The sequence below is a fragment of the Nipponia nippon genome, unplaced genomic scaffold, assembly GCF_047370975.1.
Source record: "Nipponia nippon isolate SJK-2023a ecotype South Korea unplaced genomic scaffold, ASM4737097v1 scaffold_4, whole genome shotgun sequence".
In the NCBI taxonomy this organism is placed as follows: Eukaryota; Metazoa; Chordata; class Aves; order Pelecaniformes; family Threskiornithidae; genus Nipponia; species Nipponia nippon.
In genome coordinates this window covers 57546213-57561164 of record NW_028262358.1, presented here as the reverse complement: position 1 = coordinate 57561164, position 14952 = coordinate 57546213, and the positions used below count along the sequence as shown (strand labels likewise).

General features: G+C 34.5%; 1 protein-coding gene across 8 annotated transcripts in view; it reads right to left on the bottom strand.

Annotated features, from left to right (window-relative positions):
• Positions 1–14952, bottom strand: part of SCAF8 (SR-related CTD associated factor 8) — a 104211-nt gene that overhangs the window by 44067 nt on the left and 45192 nt on the right. For 7 of the 8 annotated variants that reach the window (XR_015707999.1, XM_087773584.1, XM_087773585.1 and 4 more), the window contains 12 exons: positions 13245–13324; positions 12775–12892; positions 10973–11104; positions 10706–10818; positions 10009–10202; positions 7359–7459; positions 5587–5700; positions 4831–4987; positions 3505–3635; positions 1769–1913; positions 1169–1249; positions 342–563 (listed from right to left, as the gene is read on the bottom strand). Coding sequence is in view for 7 of the 8 variants with exons in the window: in XM_087773584.1 (XP_087629710.1) it covers positions 342–563; positions 1169–1249; positions 1769–1913; positions 3505–3635; positions 4831–4987; positions 5587–5700; positions 7359–7459; positions 10009–10202; positions 10706–10818; positions 10973–11104; positions 12775–12892; positions 13245–13324 (1588 nt within the window). In the remaining variant the exon portion in view is untranslated. The remainder of the gene's footprint in view (positions 1–341; positions 564–1168; positions 1250–1768; positions 1914–3504; positions 3636–4830; positions 4988–5586; positions 5701–7358; positions 7460–10008; positions 10203–10705; positions 10819–10972; positions 11105–12774; positions 12893–13244; positions 13325–14952) is intronic. The other variant, XM_087773588.1, reaches the window with a different exon arrangement.

Here is a 14952-nt window from a genome sequence, read left to right as displayed (position 1 = left end):
TCTATAAATATTATACTATCCTACCCTCTCCTGCTCCTTTCCATTGCCACTTGTGTAGTAAGAATGCACTTTTAAGAAGTTTTCTAAAGGGCTCCCAGTCTCAGCTTTACTTCTCAAGTCTATGAAGAAAACATGCCTGAGCATAAGCTGCTGGAAATTAATGATCAGTGATGACAAAGATGGTTCCCACCACTCCTCCAGCTTAAACTGAAAATGATACCCAGACTAAAACTTCCTACTCCGTAGTTATTAGTGCAATGGACTACAATCTGAAAAAAAACCCTCAGAAGTATGATGTTTCCTGTATGTGATCATATTAGACAATAAAAGACATGTCTTACCAGATCTACTGTTTTCACTGGAAGAAATCTGCAGGTCTGTAAGATGTGATCCCTTTTCATCTGATTCTGGTTTGTTGATTGGCAGAGGATTAAAACCACTTCCAGCAGATAACGTTGGAGTAGCCAGGTTGCTAGTAACTGTGCCAACTGGCAGAACAAGGCTAGTAAAAGGAACATCCTTCATCGTCTCTTGTGCAATTGGTAATGGAGGCTGTACTAAAGCTGTAGAGAAATAACAGAAGTGTATCACAGTAATCATATATTCAAGCCTTCAAGATTAGTTTGGCAGAGGTCAGGCTGATAAATCAAAATAAGTGAAATTAATTGCCCTAAGTGTTACATTTTTTGATAATAACTTCCTATCCTCAATCAGCACTGTAGTATTTCATTTTTTTGTAGAAACCATGAACTGCAGGCAACCTAAGCAATCAGTACCCTTCAACAGATATTTTAAAATGTTAAATGAATACAGTTAAAAGGCTAAACAAAAATAAATTATTATAAATTATTCAGTGACTAACACCAAATAGCTCAAGTAACAGACACATCTGTTACAGACGGGTTCAAATATTGAACTATGCATGCAAGTAATAAATAATTAATTTGCCATAATTTTTTTCCCCAGTAACTCCATGGTAAGTATCATTTTTCAGTCAACTTTAAAAGCTCTGTAAATCTTTTTCTCAATACCTGCTTAAACCAGTAACTTCCGTGTTGCTGTTTTCCATTACACAGGATTAACTTGCTTTTAATTAAATAACAAGTAGCGCACCAAACAATTAAGCTTTTCGTAACACACAAACAACTATAAGAAGAATCAAACTTACGTGTTGGAACAACCGGTGGGACAACAGGTGGCGGGACAACAGGCGGTGGGACAACAGGTGGAACTGGGGGAGGCATATAACCTATATGGAAAAAAATGACAAATTATTACAAGGGAAACAAAGTTTTGCAGTAAAAGCTTGCCTACATTATTCATCCCGAAAAGCTGCATCACTGAAGACTAGCAAACAACAAATGTATGGGAAGAGGCAATGGTGGTTATTGTTTTCAAAAACAACTCCATCTTTACTGTAGATGATCTGCATGTGCATCTTTAAAAGTGACTTCTGCCAGCAATATCCGAAGAAGAAAATTAAGAGTTTCAAAATTTTTCAAAGAAAGGAGATTAATCCAAAGGATTTTTAAATTTTCATTTTTCAAAAAAAATTCTGCTATAATTCCTATTCTCGACAGAATACACTGGTAAAAATGTTAAGTTAGACATAAGAAATTCTATACTAGATTAAAATTAAAGATTCAAAGGTCAAGTGGCTCAAACAGTAACCAGTAGCTGATGGAAAACTATACAAAGCACGATGTACACAGAAGCACATAAACTGAGTATGCTCATTACATACTCAAGTTCATTTTTACTAACTTACCTGGAGGTGGCTGTGAAGGGTTGAAACTGGCTCGCAAGAAGGGTGGAGGAGGAATTGCACTATAACCAGGAGGAGGGACAGACATTGTGACAGGAAACGCAGGTGGAACCAAGCTAACAGCAGGCACAGCTGGAGCTACTGGAATCTTTTTTCATGGAAAGAAAAAACAAGCAACTTCAATACTTAACAGTATTCAATGACATCAAAAGACGGATAAATTGATTCATCTGCAATTCACGTTAAGCACTAAATATACCAAAGGCTTTGCATATACTCTGAACACCCTGAAGCATTAGATTGTATTCTGAAATGGTACCTACATTACAGGTAATCAAGAACACTGGAAGAATCCTATGCTATCTTTATTCTAAAAAGAACAGAAAATTACACCGTTAAACACTATACTTATTCAAGAATAAAAATTTACCTAAGGGAGAGAGGTGAATGCAGAAAGGAAGAGAGAGAAGAGGAAGGAAAATGTAGATGTAGATAGTGTGGCAATTTGAGAGAACTTAGAAAACAGTGATTCTATTTTCATTAGAAAAATTTATGTATTTTAGAACAGTACTGGAAAGTCGAGTTTAGTGTATGTAATTATAAAGCTAATAGTCCTGATGAAATCCTGAAAATTACGTAATATTTCTCAAACTTCTGTTTGAGCTACATGTTTTGATACAGTGCAGCATAATTACAAGTGATTAGCAGCAGAATAAAAGCAATATATACGTATATTTAAATATATACTGATCACAGTGTACACTAGGAAACAGTTGAAATAAGAAGACTGAAGGCAATTCTTGTGAAAAGAAAAAAGCTCAAAATTCAATGCAATTAAATGCAAATATGTTAACTGTCATAGTAATTTTATGTCAGCTCAAGTATTGGAAATGTCTATACATGTTAAGAAAGATAAAACAGTAGTAATACGAATAAAAAAAAAAAATCTGTATTAAGTAACTGCTTCTCGTTTTACAATTTCAAATGGTCATTATAAAAAGGACTTACTGAGAGTCTGACAAAAAGCATTTGTATTTATACTTGATAAACATGTGTAGTGCAGTATAGTCAAGAAAAATTACACTGTATTCTTCTAGCCTTCCACAATACCTTATTACTGATTGGATGTTAATAAAAACTCTCTTTTTTAGCAGAAGGAAAAAAATACAGCAGAGAATCAAAGACTCTCTTGAATTACTGCATATAGAGTGCAACAGCACACTACGTACACAATCAGATCTTTTAAAGATAAGACTGTTCCTGTGAAATCCTGCTCGAAATTACTGAGAAAACACTTATATTCAGAGCTGATATGGGGAAAAGCACATCGATAGAGAAGAAACAAGCACAAGTGAAAAAAAAAATATTATTGCATTGCTTAGCTTACAGAAAGATACTTTGCTCTGCAAGCAAAATACTTCCTGTAAGTCATTTTAATTCCTCCTTAAAAAACTAACGTGTCAGTATTTTTTTTTTTACAATTGCTCTGTCTTCAACATTTAAGCCTTCATTTGCGATTTTACACAAGTTTGAGATATGTTCTGCACGAAACTAAAGATTTTGCTCAACCACAGCAACTGATTCTTCTCTAAAATATTTCAGAGATAAACACACATGGACGCAGGACTTAAGTATTTTTGACTTAGGTACTTTCACTCAGCATTACAGTTTATCTGTACTGAATAAAAAGTTTGCCTTCCAGTTCTGTGGGGTTTTTGCAAACTCAGACCAATACAAACCTGCAGCATAGTGACTGGTTGCGTGTAAGCTTCTGTCTGTGTTGTAATAACTGTACTCTTATCAACTGCAGCACTCTGCGTAGTTTGAATATTTTCTTTAGCAGCTTCTGAGCTTCTGGCTGTTTCCCATTCTTTAGGAAAAGGTATATTTTTAATATAAAAAGAAAATTAATGTGTTACTTTTGTTTAAATAGTAAAAAGTCCTCTTCCTTCTTAAACAATAAATTTTAATCTGGTGTCTATATAGAGTCATTGCAAATAAACCCCAACCTTATTATGAAAAGAAGCAAGTGCAATTACTTATTGTTATATATTTTAAAGAAAGTAAAATATCTTTAATCACCTGCAATACTCTGTTTAATTATGCCTGTATACAAACTCATTTTTTCAAAACTTCCCAAGTTTTCACCAATCATTCTGTTTATAATTTGTAAGACAGAGTATGCTCCAGTTGTCTAAAAACTGCTGTTGTCAACATATCTATGTTACCAGCTGGCTACTGTACAATGATAGAGAATCCTCATGTTAAACAAACCTCACCCCAACCCCCATTTCTTCCTTCTGTCACTTCCTCAAAAAGTTTTGTATTTCAAGTATAACATAGTGAATGTATTTCAGTAATGTTTCGTGTTTTAATTTTTCTGTCTTTTATGTTCAATTTTTACTCAAAGCAAGACTGCATTTTGACATGAAAAATTATTGTCGCTATTATAAAACGGTCTTAATCTACTGCTTTCTTCAGTATAGTCCAGTTATTTGGTGCTAGATCCGTTTCAACAAAAAACAGTACTCATGAATCTTTTACAAATCTAACAAACCTCTCAATTAACTGGGCTTCAGAGTAAGGTCTAACATTACTTGCTTTCCTATCTCTTTGACTTTATGGAGGAAATACCTTAAGGTTCAGCTAAGCTGTGCCTATTTGGACAAGTACCAATTCCAGCTTAAATCTTATACCTGAATACAAGACTCTTCACAATCACAGGCAGATCATAATTTCTACACAAATTAGTATTTTATATGCTTGAAAATGAGTACACAGAAAATCCATAACTGTTTTTAAAAATGCTAACCTTTATTAACTTGCTTAAATTAATTCCCCTTTGTCACTAATTCCTCATTGTCATGACAATCAATTAGTTACTCATCTAAAAAGACAATCTAGACTTCATGTCAGTGCCATTTATGCTGTAAAAAAGTAGTTAGTAAAATTTAAGTAAATTGTAAAAGAGTATGTATTAACTAAAACAATAAATGTTCTGAGGATTTGCCATTACCAAAATAAACACATATTCTTACTAGAAGAATCATTGTTAATGTTCATACCTGTATTTACTGTCTCCTGGTCAATCATGCCACCTTCAGCAAAGCCCTCCAAATCATCCAATTTTACTTTCTCCCAAGGAATATATGAAACTCCCAGATCCACATCCCAGAATTGCTTGTATTCTGTTTTCACACCTTTATTCAAAGCCCAGGCAATCTGAAAATAAAATCCAACCAGAGAATCTGGTTAAATCATATAACCTGTGAACAGAGTATTTCAGATCATGTCCTTCATGTTTCTGTCGCAGATCAATCTTCAGTATCTATTTATTAAAGTTTTAACAAGTTTTTCATTTTAAATGAACCTGTAGGAAGTATACTTGGCCCCTGCAACAACAGGTATGTGGAAGATCAATTACATCAAAAAGCTTAAATTTGTCCTACGTTAATTCTAACATATATATGGGGAAATTAAAAATACAGTATTTCAAGGACTCATCCTAAAGCATCAAAGAAAGCAGAAAAAACCCACAGCATTAGGTTGTTTACAGTCTTGTACTCTTATCACTAGCACATACATAAAATGTTCTCCAAGTATTTCCTAAGTATCAAGTCATAATTTCATTTTCCTATCTTCCATATCACTTGTTAAAAGCTGCATTTTACAGAGAGGAAAGAAAACAATTTACACCTTATTGCTTCATTCTTCTTCTCCATATTGTACATTTGAATGAACAGCTGCTAAATGACAAATCATCATACTAAAACTGTACTGTATTTGAAATGGACAGCAGTCTTAGATTAAAATCAACTTACCTTAATAATTTTAGACCCAATTTTATAGGACCCAGAACTAAGTTTCTGAAGAGCACGATATGCATCTTGTCTATGAACCATACAGACATAAGCACAACCTCTTGGGGGAATCATCTATAGGAAAAACGCAATGGTCTTAAAAAGTAGGAAAACCAGTACTTCAGATTACATAACTACACTAAGTCAATACTAATACTAAAAAAGGAAAGGCTTACACTGTAAACAATCATTACCTTAACCAGCAATATTAACAATTTTGAGCATCAGCAAAACTTAAGAGTGATATTTGTAGGGTACTTCAGTTATAACAATTTCAAGAAGCAGCAGCAAAGCTGAAGAATGGGTGCTGAAAATGACATGAAAGATTTGAACAACATGGAGCAGGCAAGAACTGGGAGCTATACTATGACAACTTCAGAAAAGCAGAGGTTGCCACCTCTTATCAAGCTCCAAATTCACTATGAGCTGAGCAACAACCTTTCACAGAGTTGCAAACTAGTAATTAAAAGTATCTTGCATTTTTGAAGGGTAGAGTCCTCATTCCTGAAGTGTGACTTCCACTAACTTTAATGTTTTATTTAGGAAAGAAAAGTATGATGTGGCATGTAATTTTTGAAAGTTTGCAAATCACGCATGACAACTGCTTATTTTAGTTTTAGTCAAAAGTTATAAAAAATAGGTGTGCTTTTATGTTGTTTAGGAGCACACAGTAACATAATGAACAAAAATATTTAAGACGACAGATTTTAATGCAGTTGTTACAAAAGTATGTTTAAAATATAGAACAATGTTATCCTAGGTACTTAAAGCTTTGTGGAATGCATAGGATGAACTATTTACCATATGGTTTGCCTCTGAAATGTAACAGGCACTAGGACATTACGGTTGTTACATTACTTTCCTTTGAACTTTCTTCATTGCTAGTTCCTGCAAATCAAAATGAGGCTTAAATGTCAGGCTATGGGGTTTTTTGACTTGTGAAGACTTTAAAAAGATTCTGTAATGCCACAAAAAATGTTCCTTATTAATTATATACCTGAATATATTAACGTGATAAGAAAAATGGTAAAAATATTATCTAAAATGAATGAAATTGCATAAGAAGCACTTTAAAACTGCTGGAGCAAGAGACAAAAATCCAAATTCCTCTCATGTAGATATGTTATTTTAGGAGAAAAATACTTTCTCTTGAAGCTTAATTATAGGCAACACTGAAGCATGACTGTAAATGTCTACTCTAAATGACTCTAAATCATGAGAAACTATGAGAAATCATGCGAAATTATAAGCATATTTTTAATTGTCACATTTTAGAACAAACACTTGTTTACAGTACAATTTCTTTTCTTCTAAACGTTTTATCCACATTGATTCCACTTAAGGAACCCTCTGTATGGAATGTAACCAAGAGCAATGTGGATTCACATCAGTTTGTGTCCATTAGTCCAAGGAAAAATGATGTCTGCTCCATGCCACATCACAAAAAGAGAAAAGACATCACTTTTCATTTGTTAAGACCCTGGTTTAAAAAATTGTGTAAATTGTTAGTGCTTGGGAAAAGCCATCTTACCATGAAGTACACTGTCTTCAGCGCTTCAAAAGACAGAACATGGAAACCAACAAACAAATATCACAGCCACAGTTTTTAAAGAGTGATAAAAAACCAGTCTCCTAAATACAAGCTTAAGCTGCTAAAAGGAATTCAGAGGCATAAGCATGTTTAAATTGCTAGTCTGTAATCCCTGAAAATGCATGATAACATGCTTACTTACATTAATAGACTCTATTTGTCCAAATTCTTCAAACAAGTTAGTTAAATCTTGCTGTGTAGCCTTCTTGTCTACTTGACCTACCCAAAGAGTGGTACTGCAAACTGTCAAGAGACACATTCATGTCAATCAAAATACTAGAATGTTAGCTTATAAAATACTCTACAGCATGGATACAAAAGGCTTTACAGTTGCACAAAAATCACTCATCCAAAAGCAAGAATAGCAAATCTATTACTTACTATATAGAGATTAAGTACATTATCAAAAATGTTAAAAGGTTAAAAGACACCAAACAGATAGTCAGTACAAGCATTCATTCTTCTTGTTTCATTTTCTTTTAAACAAAATAGTTGCTTTAAAAGAAATGAAAAACTAAAATTCTGTAGATTATTAGCTAAGGTAAACTGCCCTAGAGATTACTAATAATCATTTCTATTCCATGTTCCATAAAAATGATGCCTGTAGGATTTAAAGTCAGTTTTAACAAAGTAAGATTAAGTTCTAACTGGCTAGAAGCGTACTGCAGAAGAAACTTAACTGCAGTATTATGCACTGCATTTTCACGTGAAAGAAATGGAAACTATACTTTTACTTTACCTTGGGGAACATCCCAGAAAAACAAACTTGGCTGAAGCCCACCACTGAGCTGAAGATGTCCATGATACTTCTGACTCTTGTCAATGCCACCACAAGCCCACATCCCTGCAATTTGTCTACCAAACGCCTACCCGTCCCCCTCGCCAAGGATGAACACTCACTGACATGTGAGCTTGAACTTCCTTCTCCCTTATGTACATGGTTCCAATTCTTTTGTCTTCCAAATATTACTCAGTCTATGTACGCAAGCCTTGACAAACTCATAGCAGTCATTTCCGCTTAAGACAAGGTGATGTAAATCAGCAAGATATTAGGCCAATATTGGTAGCTTTCCTCAAGTATCTTACTACCCTGAGTAATCCACCCAAGATCTTAAAGGATCTAAGGCAGAACAAAACCAGACAACCTGGATCTCTTGGGCCTGCCCAATCCTGAACCAAGGAAACATTCTTTCTTCATCATCATCAACTTGATACATCACATGTCCTTCCTGTATCAATCTTGGTGCACCAAACTGGAAAGCAGTGCTGTGCGTTCCTCTGTCAGCTGCATTTTCAACTGACAGCAGTACTCAGTAGTACTGAGAATGACTAGCCTTAAGATTTCTCTTGGACAAAACTTGTTCCTCACATGCTTGTAGATGGCCCTTCTGTTTCTCATAGTGTTAAGCTCTATGAAACAGTTCTTCAGACCTCAGCAAGTGATAACAGTGGCTGCAACTGAACAAATTTCATGAAGTAAAACGATTATCAGGTGAATTACCTATTTATTTACCACCCCAAAGTTTCCACACTTCAGTTAGCCTTCTTAAAGTCTCTTTTCCATGAGCCGGGTCACTTCACAGGATCTCAGTTGCTGCTGTTGTTCATCAGGTCACTTAACATTCCTGCCTCTCAGTTCCCATCCATTCTGATTATAGCTCCCTGCTTTGTGGACTACTGGGAGAAATCTACACCATAAAACTGATTTGCTGCTTCTCGTGTGAAAAGCCAGAGAAGAAAAAAACATACATCTAAACTGTAGTAAAGTCCTGAGTTTAAAGCCACCTTTGAATGATGTAAAACGTTAATGTGAACAGAACACTCTCTCCTTTGCAAAAATGAATTTTGAACTGCTTAACTTGTCAGATAAACAATATAGTTTTAAAACATAAAATAAATGCAAAACTACATCAGAAGCTGTGTAGGAACTATCTAAAAAAAGTGAGATTCGGGAACATAAGTTCATTGCAAAAGTAAATTAAGTAGAATTATGCATCCCAAGAATCCAGAGTCCTGCTAACAGCAACAATAGGATATACTGATACAGTAGCAGATGACTACACCCAATTTCACTGAGTGCTCATCTAAAAATACATTCCCTTTGATTTAAGCAACTGTGTGGAGAAAGTTCTGCTCCCTACTACCTTCCTTCTTTTTAGTATATAAATTCTCTGTAGACATGACAGCCATACATGGCAGCACTCTGCAGAAGCAGAAATCCAGTTAGTTTTTGGATGCTTTCTTAAGATACAACGATTATCGTCTGTCTTCTGATCACAAATTACTTGTTTCACATTTCCACCTGCTTTGGCTCTATGGTCCTGTGAAAACCTATTTGAAAAGCACTCTAAAAGTTTAACAAAACTGGCCCCTATTTAAGGTATTCAGCAAAGTGTCCAAAGTGTGTACCAGATACTTGAATGTCTTATCAGCATACCAATTTTCAGATCAAGCACTGATAATCTTCAAATGCCCCACAGAAGACAGCATTAAAGAGAAAGCACATTGTAACTTAGGGACAGCCCTTGCTACTCTCTGTTCAGAAGTAATAACATTGGTGCAACAGTACGAGTAAAATCATCAGTAGAACAGTATGATACTTGCTTTCCTCTAAGACGAAATGACGTACCTGTTCAAGTTGTAAGAAACACCAGAAATGAAACTTATAAAAAGGATTATGGTTACTGTATTTTGTAACAGTATTCAAGCTAAATCTTGCTCTTTCAATGAAAAACAAAGCCTTTTTTTCCTTTAATACTACATTATTAAAACAGTAAGCAGCTGCCACTTACCACTTAGTGTTTTTGACCGTATAGGAGGCAATCCTTTTTTCTGACGTTCTTTTTCCCTTTCCCTAGCCCTTCTTTCACTGGAATATGACCGAGACGACTTTCTCTTCCTTTCTCTGGATCTTGAGCGTGAACGTTTTCTGTGTTTACGCTTACGAGAACCAGACCGTGATCTAGACCTTCGTTTTCTTGGTGACCTACAAAATACTTAATTTCAGTATGCTGAGTTTAAAAAAAAAAAAAAATAAAAATCTAATTTAGTCATATTTTAACTACAAACTTTAAGCATGATACAGACATTTCCATTATATTCACTCAGACTGCTTCAGGAAATAAACTTAATGCCATTAGTGTGAGGAATAGAACCTACACCTTGAACTTAAAACAAAACAACACACATTCAAAGAGTTCCATAACAGTATCTACTTTTCTGGCATAGAAAACCTGACCAGCTGCTAGTGCTAGTTATTTTTGTTACCGGAACAGGTCTTAAAAAATTTAAAGTAGACCGTATATATGTAAAATGATTGTCATACAGAAAGTCTGGGTCTAACACACAAATATTAAATGAACATTTTTTTTTCACTGCCAAAAACTGCTCATGACAATTTTGCAAAATACAGAATTGGGAACGATAATCACAAATTGCAACTTTGTTTCAGGAAATCTTCATTTACTTAATACAAGTTAATTATGAAACCTTGAACGAGATCTTGAACGAGTTCTTGATCTTGAACGAACAGTTGATTTCTTTTCTTCTTGTTCAAAAATCTCTTCTTCGGCAACATCCTGTCCTTCATCTATATCCATGTCCTGAGGTCAGACATAACAGATGTTCCATAACATGTAATAAACATACTCACAATATATATGACTATATGAAAGCATACATCCATATTACCCATTTTGAAATCATCTTAGTATGTTTTCCTTTCAAGTTCTGTAATCAAATTTAAAATAGTTTTACCTGTTGTTGAATATCCATTGAATCATCCACATTTGTTTCCACTTCTAAAAACTGCTGCTGACTACTCCCTTGTGATGGTGAGGCAGAGTGCTCTGAACCAAAATTTCCTTCTTGATTCTCCTCAGGGCTTGCCTAAATAACAAATGATAATATATCATAAAAAGCCTCATAATACAAAATGCTTACTGTGTCAAAATATAATACTACATGAAACAACTGTTCAAATATCTCTGAAAAACTATTTATCAAGTTTCTCTTATTTTCCCACTTCCCTTTAATGTGAAAGCTGAAATAGATGTCCCCCCATTCCATTCCATTTTTTGTATCATCCTTAAATACAACACTTTGAAATAATTAATATTAAATAGGGAAAAAACTTCTGGGAGAGCACTTGGAATAGAATAGAAGGTCAAATAATAAGGGACGAGTCGAATGAACATTCTACCCATAGATGTACTGTAACTTAGTTTCATAGATAAAATTAATTTAAACTCTAATTCTGCTTATTGTACAATAAAGTAGGCATTCACCATCTTTATTTTCAAATTAGACAGTTACTTTTAGATACATCACATCAGAAGTTCCTAAACCACATGCACTCTTCAAAGTTATATTCCTTTACAACATTTCTTAGTGTGTAAAGCCAGAAATTGCTAGATATCCACTAACATCAAAAACTACTGTCTGTAGAAAGTTTGTACAAACTTTCTCAGTTACTGCATTTAAATAAGAAAATAAAACATAGTAAAATAAAGAAGTAGAATAAGAAAATAGTATCTAGTAAAAATTAAATTACTATTTTTCTGAACAACTAAAAACTCAAAGTCACGAATTCAAAACTCAAATTATGTTCTTGATTGAAAGCTGAGCGACTGCACCTTTGCACAGGTTAAACTAAAATCCCCAGCAGATGTTTGTTAAGTTTGTGGTCCCTTAGATTTCTATCTTGCTGTGAAACTAGATCCAAATACTTCACAGAAAGTTCACTTTATACCTGGTCAGTATCAAGACAGAATAAACTTCTGGGTTTTTGTTTATTGTTGTTTGTTGGGTTTTTTTTGTTTTTTTGTTTGTTTGTTTTTCTCCTAATGGGATCAGGAATTGGGATCAGGAGGGGAAACGAGGAGGTAAATACTGAGGACTAACCTCAGAAGAGATAAGCCAATTTACTTCAATATAGAGTAGAGGGGACCCAATTCACATAGTTAAGAAGGAATCTTGGGTTATCTTGAGCATCAGTTCTTAATTAATCATTTCTCAGGAAATATGTGAGACTCTTCTTCAGCTCAGATTCTTCAACAGAATGAGACACTTATTAGCCAAGGCTTAAAGCTTGGTAGGGGAAATTAAAGTTATCCCCAATCTCTATTCTGTCCTCTTGAATGCTTCTGCAGCAGCAGTTTGCACGCTGCTCTTCCTTCACAGGCAGGAGCATAATCACTTCAGTGCTCACCTTCTTTGTCCTGACAGCAGGGAAAAAGCTTCCCCCCCCCCCCCCCCAATATAGAGCTAAACAACCAAAGCACAGTCAGTCTGCAACTCAGCTAAAGGGTACTCTTTCCTAACAGAAGAAGAATGTATACCCCACACATTTGTTTGTATTTTTTTTCTGCTTTAAGCACTTTCTTCCGCTTATTTCACTTACTCTGCAAGCTTCTGTTAGATGATCAGCTAGTGAGAAAGACTTTTATTATAAGAGAAGCATCAGTAACAAGACAATTTTTTTGACCTGAAGTAGAGTATGAGTTTTTTTATCAGTGGAGAACATAATTATTACAACAGCCACAAGATGGAGTTCTTACCTTTTGAGGCTGCTGTTGCTCCAGAAGCTGTTGTCTGAGATGTTCTAAATTTTGTTGCTGTAGCTGTTCAGCTAGTTGGTGAAAAAGTGAGTTGTTCACAGATTCTGGTACTAAAGGCCTAAAATGAAATAATTTAAATTAAAAAAACACAACAGGTTTTCTCTTGGTTTAAACAGTTGGTAAACAGGTCTTCACAACTGAGTTTAAAGTTTAACTAAAAATGTAAAATAATGAAGACAATCTAGCTAGTTCCACCTTCTGTTATCATCTTTATCACATTAATGCTATGAATATAACTAACAAAGCAAAGAACGTGCTAACTTTAAGATGAAGTTAACAAAACTTCCGGCACACGGAGTTATATTAAATGCTCTGAAAGAAACAACATTTTCCTTACTATTTAATCCTAATGTTCAACTAGTGTCAGGCAAATTTTAGCATTTTCCATAAGAAACATAGCTTGATCTTACAGTTGGGAAGTGGGAGTTTCCTTTTTAGGCTCTTCATTTTGTTCAGATTCTTCCCCAAAGTCAAACCTGTCCATCAGCTTCTAGGAGAAAGCAAAATAAGCATTACTGAGTACTCCTTATATGTCCCTTTACGTATATTTAGCTTTCAAAAGACAAATGGTCTTATTTCTCAACATTAAAAAAAAAAAAAGTTAGGCAAATAACCTGAATAGAAAATCATACTACTATTGCTACCAAACTCTTGAATCCATCAAGTATTAAATTTTGTCCATGGCTTTCTTGAGTTCTGGCTGCTGTTACAAGTACAACCACGTGTTCTTTCCATAGTAAATAACAGCTAGTTTGGAGGAAGGCTTAAATAATGATTAATTTTACGTAATGGTACGTTTAATTAGAAGAAATTACTATGAAGAGGCCAACTGTTCAATCCTTTGGCAATCAGCAAACTACTCTCCTCATATCAAGAGAAGACCTACGGCTTGATTACTTCACAAAGAACTATTGTATTTTCACACACATGTCATTCAGACAACCTGAATTCCTTCAAATATACTGCTCCCTGAAAACAACTTCTCACATAGTCTGCAAAAAAATCAAAGCAATCAGTTATCGTGTAAGAGGAGTAAGCCTTCAGAGGGATAAAAAGAAAGGTATCTGACAGGGAAAAAGAAAAACTTGGATAAACTTCATGTTTATCTGTAAAGATGCCTATGCTGTAGCTGAACAAAGTCTGTTTTGTTTATTAATTTTTAAACAGCCCAGAAGCATTTCAGCAGCATTTTACTTTCCTGAAGACAAAACTAAAGAACAAGCATGAAGAAATACAACAAACGTTATTTGTCACTGAGATTGTCTTTTTTCATTAACTCTGCATTACCAGAGCAGTGCTATCAAGCCCATGTCCATGCATCTTTACACCTTGGAAGTTTTCTGAAATGCAGAGTTAACGCTGTACTAAAAACCACCATAACTTCTTCTCAAACCCTGGTCTCAGAAGAAAAAAAAAAACAAGAGGATGAGAACACAGTCATTCTGAAATACCAAGGTAAAAACGTCTCCAGTAACAAGCCATGATGATTCAATAGCCCATTTTCTTTCTCAGGATGCTCTATTTACTCTCAATTACTGGAGTCCAGCAAGAAGAACAAAGCATAAGCTAAGAGAATGATCAATCAAGAATTATTAGAACTATTTTCCCAATGAAATAATCTAATATATATGAAAGCAGGACTGAATATATCCCTGAGAAAACAGCAGAAACATAGACCATGAAGCTTATGTGAGACAGGATGCTAAAATCCAGAATAAATTTCACTATCTAAATCTAATCCTTTTAAACCAAGGTGGCCACCACCTTTTTTTTTTTTTTTGTATCGTTAGAAAATTTTCAAGTAAAGCATTTGCAAAATGCTGCTGCTCTCAAAAAAAAAATGTGTGTTTTGGAAAAACAACCAGTCTCGTCTTTAAAATATTACTAATCATCACGTATCTTCCACCATGACAAAGTAGAAAGGAAGATAACAGATTATGTACTATTTAATCATCTGAGAAAAGGAACAAATGGAAAAAATAGTCAACAATTTATGATAGCAAAAAAATTATTTACTTAAACTGGGGCCAGAGAAAACCAAAGAACTTCCAGCCAAGACAGGCAAATGTGCAGCATGATTTTCTTAAAATTTTGTTTTAAATAACATAGTAGATATTA